The 21,390-nt window shown below is 47.2% G+C and overlaps 1 protein-coding gene across 7 annotated transcripts in view; it reads right to left on the reverse strand.

Annotated features, from left to right (window-relative positions):
* The window catches only part of PATJ (PATJ crumbs cell polarity complex component), a 446,647-nt gene that overhangs the window by 390,891 nt on the left and 34,366 nt on the right, over positions 1-21,390 (reverse strand). For all 7 annotated transcript variants that reach the window (XM_063939224.1, XM_063939227.1, XM_063939228.1 and 4 more), the window contains exons 4-7: positions 21,065-21,268; positions 9,981-10,120; positions 5,898-6,099; positions 3,458-3,586 (exon numbers count right to left, since the gene is read on the reverse strand). In XM_063939224.1, coding sequence (XP_063795294.1) covers positions 3,458-3,586; positions 5,898-6,099; positions 9,981-10,120; positions 21,065-21,268 — 675 coding nt within the window. The remainder of the gene's footprint in view (positions 1-3,457; positions 3,587-5,897; positions 6,100-9,980; positions 10,121-21,064; positions 21,269-21,390) is intronic.

Here is a 21,390-nt window from a genome sequence, read left to right on the forward strand (position 1 = left end):
AATGTATTTTAAATGAAAAAAGGCAAAACGTTTAGAGTGAGCTCGTCACGGCAGAAGGAAATTGAAAGCCCGGCACAGTGTCCAGCATATATCAAAGGTACTGCATAAAATTCTGTTACATCCTGTAAGGTCTTGTAAACATAACATTTTTTTTTTTTTTTAATTCAACATTTTTAATTAATATTCTCTTTGCATCAGGGGTCCTCAACTCCACTCCTTAAGGTCATGTTTTGTGGATTTCTTTAATTATGCCCAAATGTGTTCATCTATTTTGCTGGGTCACTAATTATCCCACCTGCTTCCACAGGCAGACAGCCTGAAAACATGACCTGTTGGAAAAACTTAGGGTTTAAAGCAGAGAACCACTGCTTTACATAAAAAGGACACATAAACATAATTTAGAAAAAAATAATAAACATAAAAATAATTTAAAAGCCATTCGCTAACTATAGGTAATGCTACATACAAATGTGTCCTCATATACTGTTGTTGCAGTCGTGACAAACAGCCCCTTTTTTTGCGCTCCAGGTCCTGTGCGACCATGCTAGTCTTGGGCATCTTTGTTGCCCGCAAATGCGTTTTGTGGCCAGGACGCACCAGGAGACTGCACTGATTACTTTGATCTGCGACACTTGTATATCTGTGCGCGACCGCGTCTGTGATCTACGATGCAGCAGATTTTTTCCTGCCAACTTTCGTTGTGCTTCATATACAGACTCCGTCACACAGATATACAAGGTCACATATCAAATTAATCAGTGCAGTCCCCATGGGTTGTCCTAGTCGCATGGCACTGCAGCTACCCTGGACCTGGCGATTTCCTCATATCAGGCATCTCATACCGCACATTACTACGGCTAACTGAATTCCCCCATGATGTTAACAGAATGTTATACTGATAATTAAGTCTAAGAATAAAAATTGCACAGCAATTTAAGATTGTAAGATGGATGGTACTCTTACAGGGACTGACTGGTGCTGTAATTCGGTTCCCAGAAAGTGGCGTTGCCAATCCTCACGGGAGGGATTGCAAGTCACAGAGCGTGGCCTCATGACATGCCCCTTTTATCTGTATGCCGGCCTAGCCCAGCACTGGGAGGCGGAGCTGCTCGACCAGCTTTCAGGCAGCTGGACTGGCCCATGAGGCCAGCGGCCCTTCTGACATTTTCCAGATGGCCAGTCCGGCCCTGTATTCCCATATCCAAGAAAATTACTTCTTATTCAGAGGTATTCAAATGATTCAGCATATCACGCCCAATCTCCTTCCTAAAGTGATCCCCGTTATCGCACATATCGCGCCCATAGTAATCAGGTTTAGCTGCATAAAGGGTTGGACGCCCTCACGATCCCGGGTGTAGCAAACTGAAATGACTATACCATGCCCGTCAGCAGGAACTGGACGGGTGTGGAAAGGGGTGAAAAGAATTGAATACCACCCATTGAATCCAAAACAAGTTACCGGACGATCCATCATTAGGAGCGTATGGTCAACTTTACCACGAGTTTGATTCTGACCCGGCTCTGTCTTTGTGGGCATTTTGTATGTTCTCATGAGGTTTGTGTGGCTCCTGCCGTGTTTCTTCCCACACTCCAAAAACAAGCATACACCCTTCTAATTACGGTGTTCGGCCATTACACCCATACATTCAGTCATGTGATCTCTACAGTCAGACATAAGCAGTAGAATGGGTACAGACGAGCTGATTGGGCTTCAATGTGGCACTAGGACGCCCCTAAAAGTTAATTTGACAAATGTCAGCCCTGCTAGAGATGCTTCGTTATTGTGGAGTGGTAGGATCTACGGCCAACAATAGCTCAACAGAGTGCTGAAGTGTGTAGCACATAACAGTCGTCTGTCCTCGGTTTGTGCTTCCATGACCGAGACAGCTGCACACAAGCCTAAGATCACCAAGTGCAATGCGAAATGTGGCCTGCAGTGTTGCAAGAGTATTCAACATGTGGCATAATGTGCAATGGAGGTTTTGTGTGGCATAATGTGAACCGGCGTCCCTACAGTGTTTTTAATACATTTGAGGTGCTTGTAGTCAGGGGCGTAGCCAGGACTTTGTGGGCCCCATAGCAACATTTTGAAGGGGGCCTTGTCCCAATGCTTCTAGAGAGACACTTCTCTGCAGCAGTTGTTAATGCTATGCCCTATAATAGTGCTCTAGTTCATTTTCTGACCAATAGTAGTGCCCTAGTTCACCCTATGTCACATTTCAGAGCTGCCAGTACACATTATGCCGCACAGTACCCCCAATTCACATTATGATGTATAGTGCTCCCCATTCATATTGTGCCTCATTACAGTGCCCTAGTTCATATTATATATTACAATGCCCTCCATTTCATTATATACCACACTACAATGAGCAGGTCCAGGGGGATACCTAGATATATTGGAAGCCCCAAGTAAAAAGTTTGAAAGGTCCCCTACGTACCACCCAATGGCAAAAAATGTATATAATACATGTAACTGTGACAGGGAAGGTGGCCCCTCTCAGCTCTGGGCCCCATAGTAGCTGCACTACCTGCACCTATGGTAGCTACACCCTGTATATAACACATGTAACTGTGACAGGGAAGGTGACCCCTCTCAGCTCTGGGCCCCATAGCAGCTGCTCTCCCTGCACCTATGGTAGCTACGCCCTGTATATAACACATGTAACTGTGACAGGGTAGGAGGCCCCTCTCAGCTCTGGGCCCCATAGCAGCTGCACTCCCTGCACCTATGGTAGCTACGCCCTTGTATATAACACATGTAACTGTGACAGGGAAGGTGGGCCCCTTTCAGCTCTGTGCCCCATAGCAGCTGCACTCCCTGCACCTATGGTAGCTACACCCTGTATATAACACATGTAACTGTGACAGGGAAGGTGGCCCCTCTCAGCTCTGGGCCCCATAACAGCTGCACCTATGGTAGCTACGCCCTTGCTTGTAGTATTTACACATTATACTTAACATCACTATTATTTTGACATTTTTATTGATCGGGGGCCCCCACAGGTTTGTTACCCTGACCCCTCAAACAACCCCACCTCACGCCTCAAAAAAAAAAAAAAAAATTTCCGGCCCTGTCAATCAAACATCTTTAGGATTTATTGGAACGCTGGCTAAGGAGCTAGGCCTCATCGCCCAATGCACACTGAAGTTAGACCTGCACCAAAACACAATGCTCCGATAGTTGCAGCTGCGGATAAGAACTGCACGCACTGCAGAGAGTTGCTAGTATGATACCACTACGTTTATTAAAAGGTATAACTGTGTTTAGGTGAAAAAAACAAATTCTTCTTTTAACAAATATAAAAAGGGGAGGGGGGAATAACTCCAAAATGTCCAACGAGCCTCAATACGTTGTGCTTTGCCATTTCCATGGCTATATTCATCACATGCTATTTATATAATCCTAATTATTCACTGTGCAATAATTATTATAGAAAATGGGAAGATAAATTACCCGATCGGCCAGTCCCCCGGGTACAATTGTTCTGACAATCACGCCGCTGGCTTTTCCGCCAACAATCCCGAATCCTAATCCTGATCCGTCGTTAATGAGTTCAATATCTTCCACGTGGCCCCAGCAGATCTGCAATTCGGAAAACACAGAGACAGATTTGTATTTTAACAAATTCCAAATGTTTAATACATCAGCAGACACTCACTATCCCACCTAAAACGCGGACAAGATTGACAGCGCTACAGAATCAAAATAATTCTTATTCTAATTATATTTTTAGATTTACAGCATTTTCACTAGAGCACATGAAAACGCACAATAGGAGTGATCTGCCTTGAAGGGTTTCTAGGGAAAGCCTGCCGTTCTCCCATATGGTCCCCATCAGAATGAACATTAGCAATTGCCCGTTTTAATAATAGCCTATATTTAAAATCTACATATGCTGCTCGTCTACAGAGTACTTGCAACAGAGGCTGCCTATCGCCGGCGTGCTGATCACATTAGCCTTGCTCTGACGGATGCGCTTACATACTGTAGTGGCGGAAATTATTCTCATGCACAGTTAGGCCCTCATTCCGAGTTGATCGCACGTAGCAACTTTTTGCTGCTCATGCGATCAACTACACTCCGCCATAGGCAGCGTCTATTTTAGCATAGCAGGGCTGCGATCGCTTGTGCAGCCCTGCTATGCTAAAAAAGTTTCCTGCAAAACAAGACCAGGGTCAGAGTTAATTACCCTGTGCGACGGATCCAGCGACGAAGGTCCTGGGATTGACGTCAGACATCCGCCCTCCAAATGCCTGGAACCGCCTGCGTTCGCATCACCACACCTTGAAAACGGTCAGTTGACGCCCCGCCTGTCAGTCTTCAAGCGATCGCCGCTGCGATCACTTTCTGCTCTGGCGACACGCGTGCGTATTGCGGGCGCTGCGCAGCCGCAGTCCCAACCTGTTCGCACCACAGCAAAGAACCTCTGCGTGCGAATGGGTCGGAATGACTCCCTTAGGCCGTAGTTTGCTACAGAGGAAAGTATTGGACGCTGGTGCCAGACATTTCCCCCAACATACTGTAGAAGCTTCGGTAGAAAGAGAAACGGAGCAACATATACTAAATTTATTCTTGTGTATCAATCATTAAGAATATTTTTTACAATTCAGCGTATAGTAATCCATCTTTATGCGCGATACATTCTCCCATCTACTGTATCGGCATTTTATGACCAATGTTGGTGGCACCAGTATTCACGGTAGAGGGAGGAGACTGTGACATCACCACAGGAATTTAAATTTTTAAAGATGGTCCCCTACACCAAAAAAAAAAAAAAAAAAAAAAAGAATAGAAATAAAGAACCTAAAACATTTATTGGCAAAACACCCTTCATTCTAAAAAGTCTCTCGATAGCATATTATATTTTTTCCATTATGCAATCATTTAATATCAAGTTTGTAATAGCGTTCACAAATACATAAGCAGCCATCTGCCTTCTTTAGCATTTCTTGCAACATTTCAAAATGAATTATTTAGATGTATGATCTTTCAAATAGACATTATCTACAGTTTCCAGCGCGAGAAGATCCTCACATCACTACACTGTGCTGCTGGGATACCTTGCTCATTCCACTATATAACATTCAGGCTGTGGCTTCCTGCTGCCTCCATTCCCCTCCTCACATAGGGGCAGATGTATTAAGCCTGGAGACAGCATAAGGAAATGATAAACCAGTGAGATGTGCAAGGTGATAAATGCGTTAGCCAATCAGATCCTAACTGTTAATTTACATATTGGAGCTGATTGGATGGTGCATTTATCACCTTGCACTTAACACTGGTTTATCACTTCCTTATGCCTTCTCCAGGTTAATACAGCTGCCCCATAATGTCACTGTCCCTGTCACATGCGGCCTTGTCCTTAGACCAACACACGACTGGACAGGTCCTTGCCTCTCCTGAAAGACTCCCTATTTTGACCATAGCAAAGATATAACTGGTTGCTCTATAAACAGCCACTGTATAATGGAGGGCATTGTAAAGTGGTCTGTGTGCAAATCTCCACAGGACTCTGGAGAGCTGCAGAATTGTGTCTTTATTCATCACAACCATGCTGAGCAATGGCTGCAGAGGCACTTCCTGTATAACAAACACTTCCTGTATGAATAAAGTGGATTGCAATGATGTAACGTTCACCCATCCACATTTTTTTTTTTTTTAAATGACCATCTGCAATATTTTCCACATTTTAGCAGTGGCAATGCCCTTTCAACACCCAGCATCTAGGGAATCACAGGAAGATAAGCAATTTGTTCTTGACTCAGAAGAGCTTATCATGTATTATCTGCTATGGGTTATTACACATCTGTACTATTCAATCCATGACCTAAAACACAGCATTAATCAGAAGGAACCTAAATAACTAGAGAAAAAAAAGAAGAAGAGGACATACCTGGTCAACCAGCTGGTTAGTTTGGCTCAGCTGGTTAGTTTGGCTCTGAGGGGCAATTGGTGCAGGTTTTTTTGCAACAACCAAATGTATGTTTCCCGATGATTGTTGTAATAAGGTTATAGCCTCCTGATGCGAGACATTCATGTCCAATGGGGTATAATTAATAGCCAATATCTGGTCATTCTCCTTAAGCCTTCCATCTCTGAAAATGATACACACTGGTTTTTAATTTACTATATTTTCCTTTCTATTAATAATCTGCAGAGAAACAAAACTGGAGTTGCCATGTTGTGCGTTTTATTTCTTTATTTATTTTAATCACAACATTTTATTGAAGTTTAAAAAAAATAATGAATATAAATGGCATGAGAATAAGAGAGGAAGGGGAACAGTCAGGTCATGTGAAACATAAATGAGAAACTACATATATAAAACAAAAAAAAATGTTGACCGCTGAGATCATCTCGACCTACTATGGGTGAGCAGCAGGATGAAGGAGGACCTAAAAAACATCCCAGAATGGTAGGAGACAAAGAAAGAAAGAGGGTGCAAGGGGCAAGGTCAGCTGGACCCCTAGACAGCCCCATGAAGGTGTGCAAGGAGGTCATTATGTCAGTGGACGAACAGCCCAATAGTTCGGGAAAAGAAAAGGAAAATAAGATAAGAACTACTGTACCTGTAAGTGGGGAGAGACTGAGTAGAGCCAGGGGAGACAAGGATAGCAGGGGTGACAAAGGAGAGAGCAAGAAGGGGATGTGAGCTGGGACAGAAAAAAAAAAAAAAGATGGAGGGACAAATGGCGTAGAAGTAAAGAAGGAAGGAGGATTCACAGGGAGAATGAACGATGAGGAGGACAGATAAAGAAAACATACAATTAAGCTAGTCCTGGTAGGGTTGCATTATGAAGCCTATACCAAGGCAACCAAACCTGTTCACTGTGTTGTTCTGAAGACTAATTATATATTCCATTTTGGACACAAACAAGTAATCTAATGGAGACACTAATAGGGCAATTTGAAATGTTAGACCTAACTGCCTCCCACGCCCAGAGGTGATTCAAGATCCACTTCTCATAAGAGTTCACGGGCGGCCAGGGGTGGATGGTCTGGGGTTAGAATGATGTGGTACAATTGGGAAATAGTGTGTCTATCCATGGGTCAATAGATACAGAGATGTTCCATCAGCGTGGGGTTGCGGATGGAAACGGGAAGAGAGAGGTTGATGAAATTCCGAAAAAGTAAGATATTTGTAGAGTGTGGAAGAAGGTGCCTCTCCTGGATGTCTGCGAAAGATTGTCAGTCAAATCTACCAGAAATATGCTGGAATAGGGTGATGCCAGGTGCTGTCCAGATAGAAGCCATATGGAAGGATTGGTCAGGAGATAAAGATGGGTGGTACCACAAAGGCGTCTTGGGAGAGGGGTAAGTAAAGAGGTTGAATTAGTGGCAACAGTATCCCAAACAGACAGCGGTAGAGCAACCATAGGTACCCCTATGGCAGAGAAAGGTCTGTGCTTGCAGAGGAGCCATGGTAAGTAGTATATGGAATCCATCTTACCAAGTTTGCTCTCCAAGTCTATCCATCATTTACTACAATTAGGAAAGTGCCAGTCTACCAGTTGACTAAGTTGGGAAGCCTAGTAATATTTACAGCGTGACAGTAGACAGAGACTCCCATCCAGGGACATCTTAAAAATGACATCCTTACGCAGGCGTAGCTTACAAGAATTCCATATAAAATTTGCAGTAAGAAGATTGGAGGATGGCGAGCACTCGGGCAGGGACTGCAACAGGGAGAGTGCAGAATACTGTAGGTGAGCAGTTTAGGAAGAACGACCTCTCCAGGATATAAAATATTTTTTTGTCAATTAAAGATATCATGCTCAATGGCCCGAAAGAGAGGAGGGTAGTTGGCCTTATACAGGCAGTTGTAAGACTTAGGGGGTAATTCAGACTGGATTGCTGCAGCAGCAGCGATCGCAGTCTGAAGCCCTTTGGGGCGTGTGCCCGCGTGCACACCCCGTGAAGTCCAGTGAGATGCAAAAGCATGTCAGGGCTGCGATCGCCTCTGCCTGATTGACAGGCAGAGGCAATCGCGGGGCGTGAGGGGGCGTGCCAATGGCATTAGAACACCATTGGCGGGGCGCGGTCCAGACAACGCAGGTGTGTCCGGACCATTGTGGTGGCGGTCCGCAGCAGCTGCGTGATGTCACACACAGCTACTGCGACCCAGGATGCGGCGGGTAGCCACCTGCCAGCGCAAGCAGGGAGCTACTCGCCAGGTGCAAGAGCATCGCCGCAGGGCCTCACATGCGGAGCGGACTAGCCCTGCGCTGGGCGTCGCCCAGCATGTCAGAGTAACTGATCGTAGATGTGCTAAATTTAGCACATCTACGATCAGATCTGAATGACCCCCATAGTCAGGTGGAATCCGAGGTATTTTAGGGAGTTCTTCCACCAAATAAAAGCAGGTTGAGTTGAAGGAGGCGCTTAACTGACCTCAGGATATATAAAGGCAGAGGTTCTGAATTACCATGGTTGACATTGTATGGAAGAGGATCGGTAGGGAAATCAAATGATTGGATCAGGTGAGGAGGACATCGTCGGCAAAAAGGGAGAGTTTATATAGAGAATTGCTGATGATAATGCCAGAGATGTCTCGGTTAAATCGAACCATACAAGCAAGGAGCACAATAACCAGGGCAAAATTTAGTGGGGAAAGTGGACACCCTAGTCTGGTCCTCTTCCAGATGTCAAAGGAATCCGAGAGGAGATACCCTGCTAAAACTGATATAGAGGGATTGTAATAGAGGGCGTTAATAGCCTGTAGGAACTTACCTTCAAACCCAAAGTGAAGGAGGGTATGTGTCATAAAGGTCCAGGACACCCTATTGAAGGTCTTCCCTGGTCCAGGATTAAGGATGGCGAGTTTAGACTACGTCAATGTGATGTATTATGTTCACTGTGCATCTAATATTATTGAGGGCTTGTCGGGAAGGTATAAAATGATGTTCCCTGTGGAACCCCTATGAATCCTGATGAAGAAACCCACTTTTTTTTTTTTATAAATTAAACTACAGTGTATCGGTTCTCCTGGAAATCAATTACAGGGGACCAGTTACAGTGGACTCTATGAGATGCTATGGGCGAAATTTCAGATTTTTGCATCTGTGCATCCATAAAGAAATCCAAACAGCATTAGTTGATGGCTAGAGAGGTTGTGTTGCACTCTGCTGGAAATATATTGTTTCTGCTTGTCCCCAGGAAGAGTGCCACCTGACTCCCTCAGTCTGAGCCAGTCAGTCACCAAGCTCCTCAGCAGTCACATGACAGCAGAAAAAGGAGGGAAGGGTATGGGACTTATGGTATAAATGTTCCAAAACCTCTCTGCTCGCTACATCTGGCCATGTGTCTGTGGTTGCCATGGTGATCGAACAACATATCGGCAGTAAACTGTGAAATCCTTATTTCTTTTTGTTACGATTTCTTGAACCAGCATGCATGTCAATAATACCTATGAATTCACTGGAACCATTAACATTTTAGAGACTGTATTATTTATATGCTGGCACACTGCGCTGTGTGTAGATAATTTAAAACGTTACTACGACATGCAATAAGTTATCGCTTTTACATAATAAAAAACACATGCTTCAATTTATTGGATTCATTGTGGAGATAGGCATCACCTGTAAGAATACAGTTGGGTGCCTCATTAAATACTAAAACGACACCTACAGATGCAAATCATTCTGAACGCGTACAAGTAAATAATGCCGGTTTTAGTCACTTAATGCTATAAATATGTACTACGCCATCTGGTATCAATGACCAGTGTGAAAGGATTTGGCCTTACCTGACCCAGCACATAATTACTCAACGCTACAAAAATAATGTAACTGAATGCCACAACACGTTAAACCCGCCCTCCGCCCCCACCAACCATTTTTACTCTCATACGTTTTCTATAATGGCGATCGTGGACTGTTTAGAATTTGTAACTTATGGGCCTACGCTCTGTTACATGAACAAGAAAGCACTGAAAACGGATTTGAAAGAAGGGAAGAAAGTATTTAAATCTTACCTGTCTGCGAGGCTTCCTGCTTGTACCCCTCTGATAAACACGCCAACATCCCCCACGCTGGGATTCTTCAGCGCAACAACACTAAACCCAAGGCCTCCCACAGACGGTTTTTCTATATCTATATATTCAATTTGCCTGCCCTAATGAAAAACAAAAACAAATAGAATTTTGATTTGTTGAGCTGATGTCTCTGCCAACAACTGTTCAATCAGCACCGGAGAGACTGGCGAACTCGGAGAAATTTATATCCTGTAAGACAGAACAAACTCAGCACTTTGATAATAAATTAATTCTGCAGAGGATCTCACTTCATTACTTTCAGTCAATAGAGCGCTGCGTCGGCCGCTCGGTGCCTGAAAAACTCAGGGAATGTTCAGAACTATTTTCACACCTCGTTCTCCGGCTAAATAAGTTGCGCGATAGGTTCCTGCTTAAATGAAGACTGAATTAACTGCTGTTTGGCAATGCATATGTTCACATAAGATTTTTTTTTTTCTATTTTAAATAATGAACTTTTGGCTTTGCGTATTCCAGTAATGACAGGAATTTTTTTTTTATCCCACTAAAATTGGCTTCATAATTTAAGGAATTTCAAGTGGGGGGGGGGCACAAAACAACACAAGACAGCAATTAGTACAAACGGCTCTCTGTGCTTTACCATGCTGCTTCTAGCTTTTGGTATCACCCAGCATCATAGATTACAGTTGTGTCTGCTATTAATGCATGTAGTTGCATTACAAATACTATACTCTTAAAAGGAAGTTTCTCCCAGCCCCAACCCTGAAAAACACCCTGCACATTCCAAGCAGCAAAACTATAGAATCTTATTAAGGGAGTATTTATCAAAGCATGAAGAGAGATCAAGTGGAGAGGGAGAAAGCACTAACTAATCATCTTCTGTCATGTTACAGGTTGTGGGACCCATTTATCAACAAGTGATAAACTCGTTGTGAGTGATATTATTATTATCATCCTTTATTTATATGGCGACACAAGGGTTCCGCAGCGCCCAATTACAGAGTACATAAATAATCAAACAGTTGATGACAATATAGGACAAGTACAGGGTAAATAAACATAGTTACATCAGCAGATGACACTGGAATAAGTATCAGGTGGCAGAAGACTGCTGGATGTGGTACAGTTGAAGATTATTAAAGTAAGAAAGTATAAGCACATGAGGGAAGAGGGCCCTGCTCGTGAGAGCTTACATTCTAAAGGGGAGGGGTAGACAGACAGGGGTGACACAGATGGGGTACATAGAGAATGTGGAACAGAGGCTTAGGATGAGATTTGGCTGGGTTTGGTGAAGAAGTGGGTCTTGAGAGCCCGTTTAAAGTTTTGTAGAGAGGTGGAGAGTCTGAGGGGGAGAGGTAGGGAATTCCAGAGAAGTGGTGCAGCACGTGAAAAATCTTGGAGGTAGGAGTGGGAGGAAGTAATCCGTAGGCAGGAGAGTCGTCGTGCATTAGCAGAGCGAAGAGGACGGGTGGGAGTGTAAGGGGAGATAAGGTCAGAGTTGTAGGTGGGAGAGGAGTGGGTGAGGGCTTTGTAAGCGAATGTGAGAAGCTTGAAATGGATTCTGAAAGGGAAGGGGAGCCAGTGAAGGTCTAGTAAGAGAGGAGAGGTGGACGTAGTGCGTTTGGTGAGGAAGATGAGCCGGGCAGCAGCATTGAGGATAGACTGGAGTGGAGAGAGGTATTTGTCAGGAATGCCAGTCAGGAGCAGATTACAGTAGTCCAGTCTGGAGATAACCAGTGAGTGGATAAGCGTCTTAGTAGCATCCTGGGTCAGAAAGGGTCTGATCTTGGAAATATTTTTTAGATGAAAACAGCAGGTTTATGAGAGGTGCTGAATGTGTGGTTTGAAGGAGAGGGAGGAGTCAAGGATTACTCCAAGACAGCGCACTTGGGGGCTAGAGGAGATAGTAGTGCCATCAATAGATAATGAGATTGTAGGAGGTGAGGTTATGCGGGAGGGAGGGAAGATGATCAGCTCGGTCTTAGACATGTTAAGTTTAAGAAAGCGCTGGGACATCCAGGAAGAGGTAGCAGAGAGACAGTTGGAGATACGAGTGAGGAGAGCAGGGGAGAGGTCTGGAGAGGAAAGATAGATTTGAGTGTCATCAGCATAGAGATGATACTGGAAGCCAAAAGAACTAATGAGCTTACCTAGTGAGGATGTATAGAGAGAAGAGAAGAGGACCAAGGACAGAAGCTTGGGGTACCCCTACAGTTAGTGGAAGTGAGGCGGAGGTGGAGTCATGAGAGGAGACAGAGAATGAACGGCCAGAGAGGTAGGAAGACAGCCAAGAGAGGGCGGTGTCACGCAGACCAATGGAGTGAAGGATTTGCAGTAGGAGAGGATGGTCCACAGCAGTGCCGTAACTAGACATTTTAGCGCTGTGTGCAAGAAACGGCATCGGCGCCCCCCCCATAATGTAAAAAGGCGGCAGTGCACAAAAAATATAGGGGCTTGGCTTCATGGGGAAGGGGTGTGGCCACAAAATAATACCAATTCATATAACGGTGCACAGTAGTCTCCATTATTCAAATTACGCTGCACAGTAGCACAGCTACACCAGGTAGAGACCCTTTTACACCTTACGGCGGACAGATTCCCCTTTTTTACACATTACGGCAGACAGCGTCCCCTTTTTTTTTTTTTACACATTATGGCAGACAGCGTCCCCTTTTTTACACATTAGGGCAGACAGCATCCCCTTTAGTACACATTACGGCAGACAGCGTCCCCTTTTTTACACATTACGGCAGACAGCGTCCCCTCTTACACGTTACTGCAGGATAGGTCCCCCTTTTACACATTACGGCAGACCGTGTCCCTTTTTTCACATTACGGCAGACCGCGTCCCCTTTTACACGTTACGGCAGGCAGAGTCCCCCTTTTACACGTTACGGCAGGATAGGTCCCCCTTTTACACATTATGGCAGGCAGAGTCCCCCTTACACCCCCCCCCTCACCCTTATCACCCTTAGAGTGTAGTGTAGTGTAGTGTAATATACTGTAGTGTAGTGTAATATAGTGTAGTGTACTGTACTGTAGTGAAGTCTAGTGTAATATAGTGTAGTGTACTGTACTGTGGTATAGTGTAGTGTAGTATAGTGTAGTTAACTGTAGTGAAGTGTAGTGTAGTGTAACATAATATAGTATAGTGTAGTGTCTGTGTAGGCACTTAGGTGATGTGTACGTTCTTCCAGCGCTGTTGTCGGCTCAAGACTTCTTCTGACAGACTGTCCACTTCACAGGCAGAGCGGGGGCGGACCGCGGGAGCGCAGCTGCGCAGGGGGGATATCCTGTTCAGCGCTGCTGCTGACTTTACACAGCAAGACAGGCAGCAAGCGATCAGCGGCTCCAGCTAGTCAGAGCTTGGGGCTGCTGCGGGTGCCAGGAACAGGGGAGCGGGAGGGCGGCCATCAGCGGGAGGGATATTTTGGCCACTCGTGGTGTATGTAGAAGATGCACCCACAAGGCAAGTGTGCTGTGGGCAATGCACCTTCTGCACATACCTAGTTACGGTTCGGGTCCTGACACACAGACTGATAGCAACACGTGCAGCATACCTACTGTACACTGTGGCCGTTGCAGAGTATAAGGTTCCACACAGGGGTGTATCTTCCTATTGGCGAGGATGGCACTTGCCAGGGGCGCCGGACAAGGAAGGGGTGCCACCCGGCAGTGCCACCCGCGCCAGGGGGTAGAATGACATAGTAGTTCTCACTCTCACTATATCCCTTAGCAGTGCTCATCCACTGCCGGACTCTCAGAAGCGTATTGCACTCTGACACTTTCTGTGACTAGAGTCACAATGATGGTGAATATAGCCAGGGAGCAGGGCACTTCCAGGTATGGGGAGGGGCGAGGCACCTCCTCTTCCTCATCCGCTCCCCTTCTCATTGGTCCCACGCAGTCTGTCACCAAACACCAGCCACTGTACAATCAGCACCAGTCAGCAGTGCACCATGCGCTTACCTGTACATTTTCTGGTGTACTGTAGCTACACTGCATGGTCTATCCTGGCCAGTGGCGTAACTACTGCCCCCGCAGTCCTCGCGGTGGCTTGGGGGCGAGGGCGCCACTGACTTTGCACAGATTGACATGCGGACGAGCGTCCGCATGTCAATCTGCGGTCTCCCTCCCTGCTGTAAGGAGGGACACGGAGCGCATAGCGCGTCTCTCCTGTGTCCCTCCCTGGCTCTCCCCCGGCCGGTCTAATACAGGAAGTGCCGTTCGTGAGCTCTGATTGGCTCACGAACCGGCACTTCCTTTATTAGACCGGCCGGGGGAGAGCCAGGGAGGGACACAGGAGAGACAGCGCTCCGTGTGCCTCCAACACATTGGTGCGGGGGTGGGGTGGAGGAAGCAGGCACTGGGGGCATATACCTGGCACAGTGGGGGAAGATCTGGCACTGGGGGCATATACCTGGCACTGGGGTGGGGGGAGATCTGGCACTGGGGGCATATACCTGGCACTGTGGGGGAATATCTGGCACTGGGGGCATATACCTGGCACTGTGGGGAAATATCTGGCACTGGGGTCATATACCTGGCACTGTGGGGGAATATCTGGCACTGGGGGCATATACCTGGCACTGTGGGGAAAGATCTGGCACTGGGGGCATATACCTGGCACTGGGGGCATATACCTGGCACTGGGGGGGAAGATCTGGCACTGGGGGCATATACCTGGCACTGGAGGCATATACCTGGCACTGTGGGGGAACATCTGGCACTGGGGTCATATACCTGGCACTGTGGGGGAATATCTGGCACTGGGGGCATTTACTTGGCACTGTGGGGGAATATCTGGCACTGGGGGCATATACCTGGCACTGTGGGGGAATATCTGGCACTGGGGGCATATACCTGGCACTGTGGGGGAATATTTGGCACTGGGGGGAGCAGGCACTGAGGGGGCATATGTGGCACTGTGGGGAAAGATCTGGCACTGGGGACATATACCTGGCACTGTGGGGGAGCAGGCACTGAGGGGGCATATGTGGCCCTGTGGAGGAATATTTTGCACTGGGGGGAGCAGACACTGAGGGGGCATATGTGGCACTGGGGGGGGGTATATTTGGCACTGGGGGCATGTACCTGGCACTGTGGGGGAATATCTGGCACTGGGGGCATATGTGGCACTGGGAGCACGGCCCTAGTAACAAGCACTACCCCCTAGCAACGAGCATGACACCCAGTGCATGAAACCCCTGGCAACGAGCATGACACCCAGTGCATGAAACCCCTGGCAACGAGCATGACACCCTGAGCATGAAAACCCCTGGCACCGTGCATGGAACCAAGAGCATGAAACCGCTGGCAACGAACATGACACCCAGTGCATGAAACCCCTGGCAACGTGCATGACACCCTGAGCATGAAAACCCCTGGCACCGTGCATGGAACCAAGAGCATGAAACCGCTGGCAACGAACATGACACCCAGTGCATGAAACCCCTGGCAACGAGCATGACACCCTGAGCATGAAAACCCCTGGCACCGTGCATGGAACCAAGAGCATAAAACCCCTTGCAACAAGCAGGTAATTTAAAAGTAATTAGAAGCCTTACTGTAGAACTTAATGTGTAATGGGCATTACGGTGTGTGGCATAATGTATCACGGACATTGCGGTGTGTGTCATAATGTGTCGGGCATTACGGTGTGTTGTATACTATATCACGGGCATTGTGGTATGTGGTATAATATCTCAGGATCATTGTGGTGTGTGTCATACTGTGTCACAGACATTGTATGTGCTATAATGTATCAGGGGCATTGCAGTGTGTAGCATAATGTATAACGGGCATTGCGATTCCTGTCATAATGTGTCACAGGCATTACGGTGTGTGGCATAATGTGTCGGGGGCATTACAGTGTGTGCATATTGTGTCATGTGCATTGTTGTGTGTGGCATAATGGCTAAGGCCATTGCAGTATGTGGAATAATGTATACTGGGCATTACTATAAGGAGGAAAAATGACAAATAATGTAAGGGGCATGAATCAGGATTATTTTTCTTTCCTGTGGTGGCTAACGTCTGGGCGTGCAGGTTGCAAAACTGGGGTATAAGGTAGTCTTTTCCTGCAATACCACGCTCCTTTACGCGAAGCCACGCCCATTTTAAAGAAGCCACACCCCTTTGACGGCGCACACATTTGTCCCTTTACTAATGCCAATTATGGGGGTATGGGGGGGGGGGGGGGGCGCCGGAGGATTTTTTGGCTTGGGGGAGGAAAATTTCTAGTTACGCCACTGATCCTGGCAGTCTGGACCACAGCTTACAAAGAGCTCTGTATGGAGAGGTATCTAGACCAGTGACTGCCTGTCCAGCTGTGTGAAACTACAAGTCCTAGCACACCTTGTCAACTGGATTTGCTGAGACATGTAGTGCCATCACACCTAGAGAGTGTTTTTTTAACTGTATGTATGTGTGCATATATCCCCTCGGTGTCCCTATCCGCACCCTCCTTGTTATTCCCCCTCGGTGTTCCTGCCCGCACCATCCTTATAACTGCCCCCTCAGTGACCTTGCCCATACACTCCTGTAATTCCCTCTCAGTATCCCTGCCCGCACCCTTCCCATAATTCCCCCTCAGTATCCCTGCCCGCACCCTCCCCGTAATTCCCTCTCAGTGTCCCTGACCTCAGCCTATCTGTAACTCCCCCCTCTGTGTCCCTGGGTGTGGGAGGTGGGGGGCGCCAGTTCCTTAAGATGCCAGGGGCGCTCATACCCCTAGATACACCCCTGGTTCCACATCCCAGGCCAGTACCAGCAGGACTACCTGCCCAGGCCCCATCCCATGGTGGCATCTGCACAGTACGGCAGGATAACTAGAAAACAACGTGCAGAATAAACAACCATCAATGACTTTTCAAACAGGTCCGGTCAGGTGTGAGACTAAAGACTATCAGACAAGTGACATACCGGGAGGCAGGGGTGGCAGCAGCGTGTCCATTAAGCTTTCACTCTAAACTCAGCCACAGCGCTGGCGGGACCTCAGCAGCAGCGGCGGCTTAAGCCGGACACAGGTGGGCGGGCGGCGGCTTCAGCAGGATGCAGGCAGTGCCGCCTACAGTAGTGAGTCTGGACTCGGAGCTAGCGGCCATGTGGGTGTGATGCTCGATGGTGCGCCCTCAGTGCATTTGCGCTGTGGGCAAGGCACCATCGGCACACACCTAGTTATGGCTCTGGTCCACAGTGTCAAAAGCAGCAGAGAGATCAAGCAGAATAAGTATAGAGTAGTGGCCCTTAGATTTAGCAGCATGGAGGTCATTGCATACTTTTGTAAGGGCAGTTTCAGTGGAGTGGAGAGGACGGAAGCCAGACTGGAATGGGTCAAGTACTGAGTGTGAGGAAAGAAAGGAAATAAGGCGGTTGTAGACAATACGCTCAAGGAGTTTGGAGGCAAAGGGGAGGAGAGAGATGGGTCGGTAGTTGGAGAGAGTGTTTGGATCAAGGGTACGTTTTTTAAGAATAGGAGAGATGAGTGCATGCTTGAAGGCAGAGGGGACAGTGCCTGATGAGAGGGAGAGATTGAGAAGGTGGGAAAGATGGGAACAAGCAGAAGGAGAGAGGTAGCGGAGGAGGCGGGAGGGGATAGGGTCAAGTAGAGAGGTGGTAAGGGGACAGGAACGAATGAGGGCCATGACTTCCTCTCCAGATGCATGGGAGAAAGATGTCAGAGTTGGTGCGAGGGATAAGGAGGGTTGGTAAGGGATGGGAGAAGGCTGGTTACTGATGGTCTGGTGTGATGTGATGTCCTGACGTATGGAGTCAATTTTGGATGTGAAGTACGTGGCAAAGTCAAGAGCAGAGAGTGAGGAAGGGAGACGAGGTGGAGGTGGGCAGAGGAGTGAGTTGAGAGTGGCAAAGAGGCGCAGGGGGTTGGAAGACTGGGAGGAGATGAGGTTCTTGAAGTATGACTGTTTAGCAAGAGAAAGGGCAGCACTGAAGGATGAGAGCATAAGTTTGAAATGGAGGAAGTCTGCCTTAGAGCGTGATTTCCTCCAGTGACGCTCAGCAGTACGTGAGCATTTTTGCAGATATCTGGTGCATTTGGTGTGCCAGGGTTGAGGTGTTAATTTGCGAGGGTGAATAGTGGTTGGTGGAGCAACAGAGTCAAGAGCAGAAGTGAGGGATGCATTGTATGTGGAAGTGGCTTGTTCAGGGCATGAGTGAGAGAGAATAGGAGAGAGAGGTGAGTCAAACAGGGAGGAAAGGAATGCGGTGTCAATAGCCTCAATGTTACGCTTAGTGATGGTAGCCTTGGGAGGTAGAGATGGGGAAGTCGAGAGAGATAGGTTAAAGGAGAGCAGGTGGTGGTCAGAGAGGGGAAATGGGGAGTTGGAAAAATCAGAAATATCACAGCGGTGAGTGAAGACCAGATTCAGTGAGCTCCCATTCACATGGGAGGGTGAGGAGGTCCACTGGGAGAGACCAAGTGAAGAGGTGAGGTTAAGGAGTTTAGAGGCAGGGGATTGTGTGGGGATGTCAATAGGGATGTTAAAATTGCCTAGGATAATGGAGGGAATGTCAGGAGAGAGGAAGTGAGGAAGCCAGGAAGCAAAGTTGTAGATGAATTTGGAAGCAGCGCCAGGGGGGCGGCAAATGACAGCTACTCTAAGATGGACTGGTTGGAAGAGGCGTATAGTATGGACCTCAAATGTAGAGAATGTAAGGGATGGTTCTGGTGGTATGAGTTGGTAGGAGTAACTAGAAGGTAAAAGGACCCCAACACCATCCCCATGGCGACCCCCAGGTCGGGGGGGGGGGGGGAGTGAAAGCGAGGCCTCCAGCAGAGAGAGCAGCAGGAGAGGTAGTGTCAGAGGGCGTAATCCAAGTTACAAGATATAACTTGTGCTCCAACCAATCAGCTCCCAACTATCATATTTCAAACACACGACTGTTAGTAGCTGAACACATGACAGAAGACGATTGGCTGGAGCACCATTTATCATATGCAACGAGTTGACAGGAGCTGATGGGTTAGTGTTTTATCTCTCTCCATACTTTGATAACTACCCTCCTAAGGGGCGTGCTTGTGTAACGGTGAATAAATGCGGCCCGGTACAGAGATGCACACACGTCTGTAATTAGCGGTATTATCTGCGAGTGCCTAAAGTGTGGCTGCAAATACACAATGTAGAAGATGGCGGCTGTCCGCACAACCTCACAACTTCTGACTCGCTGACTGCCAATTTACCTCTGAAGTGCATACGCGTTTTACCGTCTTACTTATCCCTGTACATATATAATACTCATAGGAGGATTGTTTAGCTATTTTCGTCTCATACACAAGATGCAAGCGTTTTACCTGATAGAATGCAGTTTTACTAATAGAGAAAGCATATTGATCGCAAAAGCAAAACAAAAAGGCTGAAACAGGTGTTAAGTGTGAGCGATGAAAATCTGCTGCAAACGAGAAAAATATAGCGCTGGTTCAGACCTGTGCGCAGCTTCTGGGGCGTAGGTCTCGGCACATATACACTATTTATCTGGGTGCGACTATTTCTCTTTAGTGTAAATTACGTATAATATACATCAGGCCGTAAATACAGATAATTTAAACCAAGTTTAAAGATTGTGATAGACAAAATGCGCAGCAAAAAACCCCCCCAAAAAACAAAAAAAAAAAACACCACCAAATAAAACGCTGTTTTAGAGTTAAACGTAAGGCAAACTGCCTGCCACAAAAATCCACCTTAATGTGACATGCGGACGGTTTTAAATTTAAACACACCTTGCACCTACAGTCACCTACATACGGTAATTCTACGAGTACTGGCTTTCCCAAGCAGTTAATGGATACCAGGGCCTACTGCTGGGACTTCTAGTTCCACAACAGTAATCATTTTTGGAAAATACTACTGCACAATAACACATCACCCAAACTGTACAAGGGAAAGCTCCAACACGTCCTAACGTCAGGGGTGCAGCAGGTGATTGTGGGTCTGATTCCCCAGTGAATTCCACCCCCTGCTGATAGGACTGGGATTTATATTCCATAACATGGAGACTCTACACTGTAGCTCCCCAGTTATAGTAGTGTGATTAGCCTCACACAGCCCGATGCTGGCTTCCATTTTGGGTGTTTGGGTTTTTTTTTGCATGGGACCCCGTGATAGTCCCCTGCATCGTATCTCAGTACAACATATAGTGGATGAAGAAATACAGCTAAAAAATGGGAAACATTTCCCAAAAAATAGTATTCAGTTAATTGAGCAGTAGCGGCTCTTGCCACGGGCAAGCAGTACTTTTGCCCGGGGCGCCACTGTCCCAGGGGCGCTGCCGCCGTGGCAAGAGCCGCTACTAACTAGGATGGCAGCGGTGGGTTTGAAAAGGTCCTCTCCGCGAAGGGAATCTAGACGCGCAGTGAGGTAGCTTCTAGTTTCCCTTCGCGGAGAGGACCTTTCTGTGCAGCGCTATGGGAGAGACGTCATGACGTCTCTCCCATAGATCAGAGGAGCGGCGCCGGCGGCGGCGACAGTGCAGTGGTCGGGAACAGGAACGGGGCTAGTAAGTATTTTTTATACAACTAATGGGGGCACAGCTGCAGGGGGCACAACTATTGGGGCCACAACTAATGGGGGCACAGCTGCAGGGGGCACAACTAATGGGGGCACAACTACTGGGGCCACAGCTGCAGGGGGAACACTAAGGGGGACACAACTACTGGGGCCACAACTAATGGGGGCACACTAAGGGGGGCACAACTACTGGGGGCACAGCTGCAGGGGGCACAGCTGCAGGGGGCATAACAGCTACTGGGGGCACAGCTGCAAGGGGCACAACACAGCTACTGTGGGCACAGCTCTACAGGGTGCCCAACGCTACAGGGGGCAAAACTACAGTGAGCAAAACTGACCACGCCCCTTTCCTATGAAGTCACGCCCCCAATTTTTAAGGAAAGGAAACTTTCGCCCTGGGCGCCACAAGGTCTAGAACCGGCCCTGTAATTGAGCCCATAAGAAGCAATAAAAAAAAATAAAAAAAATTAGGTGTGTGTCATTAAGTGTTTTTGTTTATTTTCTTTCCACGCTACGGCACGTAGGGCAACTGTCACTCACCTCGGCCATCCGTTGAATTTTTCTGCTGAATTCATCTCCGCTCAAGTTCTGGCTGGCCAGAGGAAATCTCGAGGAGTCAAAGTTGTCCGAGGACAAAGAGTTGCTCTTGTCTCCAAAGTAGGCAGAGGGGTCCGCTTCAAATACCAATAAGCCTTTCTTCGTGAAATCAAATTCTGCAGAGCGGTCAGCTGGCATGCGGTTCAGCTGGAGGGATAAAATTCATCCCAGACAAATTAATTAAAAACTATATTTCTGCACTTCACTTGACAAAAAGAAAATTAAGGGCCACCAAAGTCGATTTAAATAAAATAGCCGCTAATTACAAA

The sequence above is a fragment of the Pseudophryne corroboree genome, chromosome 9 (assembly GCF_028390025.1).
Source record: "Pseudophryne corroboree isolate aPseCor3 chromosome 9, aPseCor3.hap2, whole genome shotgun sequence".
In the NCBI taxonomy this organism is placed as follows: Eukaryota; Metazoa; Chordata; class Amphibia; order Anura; family Myobatrachidae; genus Pseudophryne; species Pseudophryne corroboree.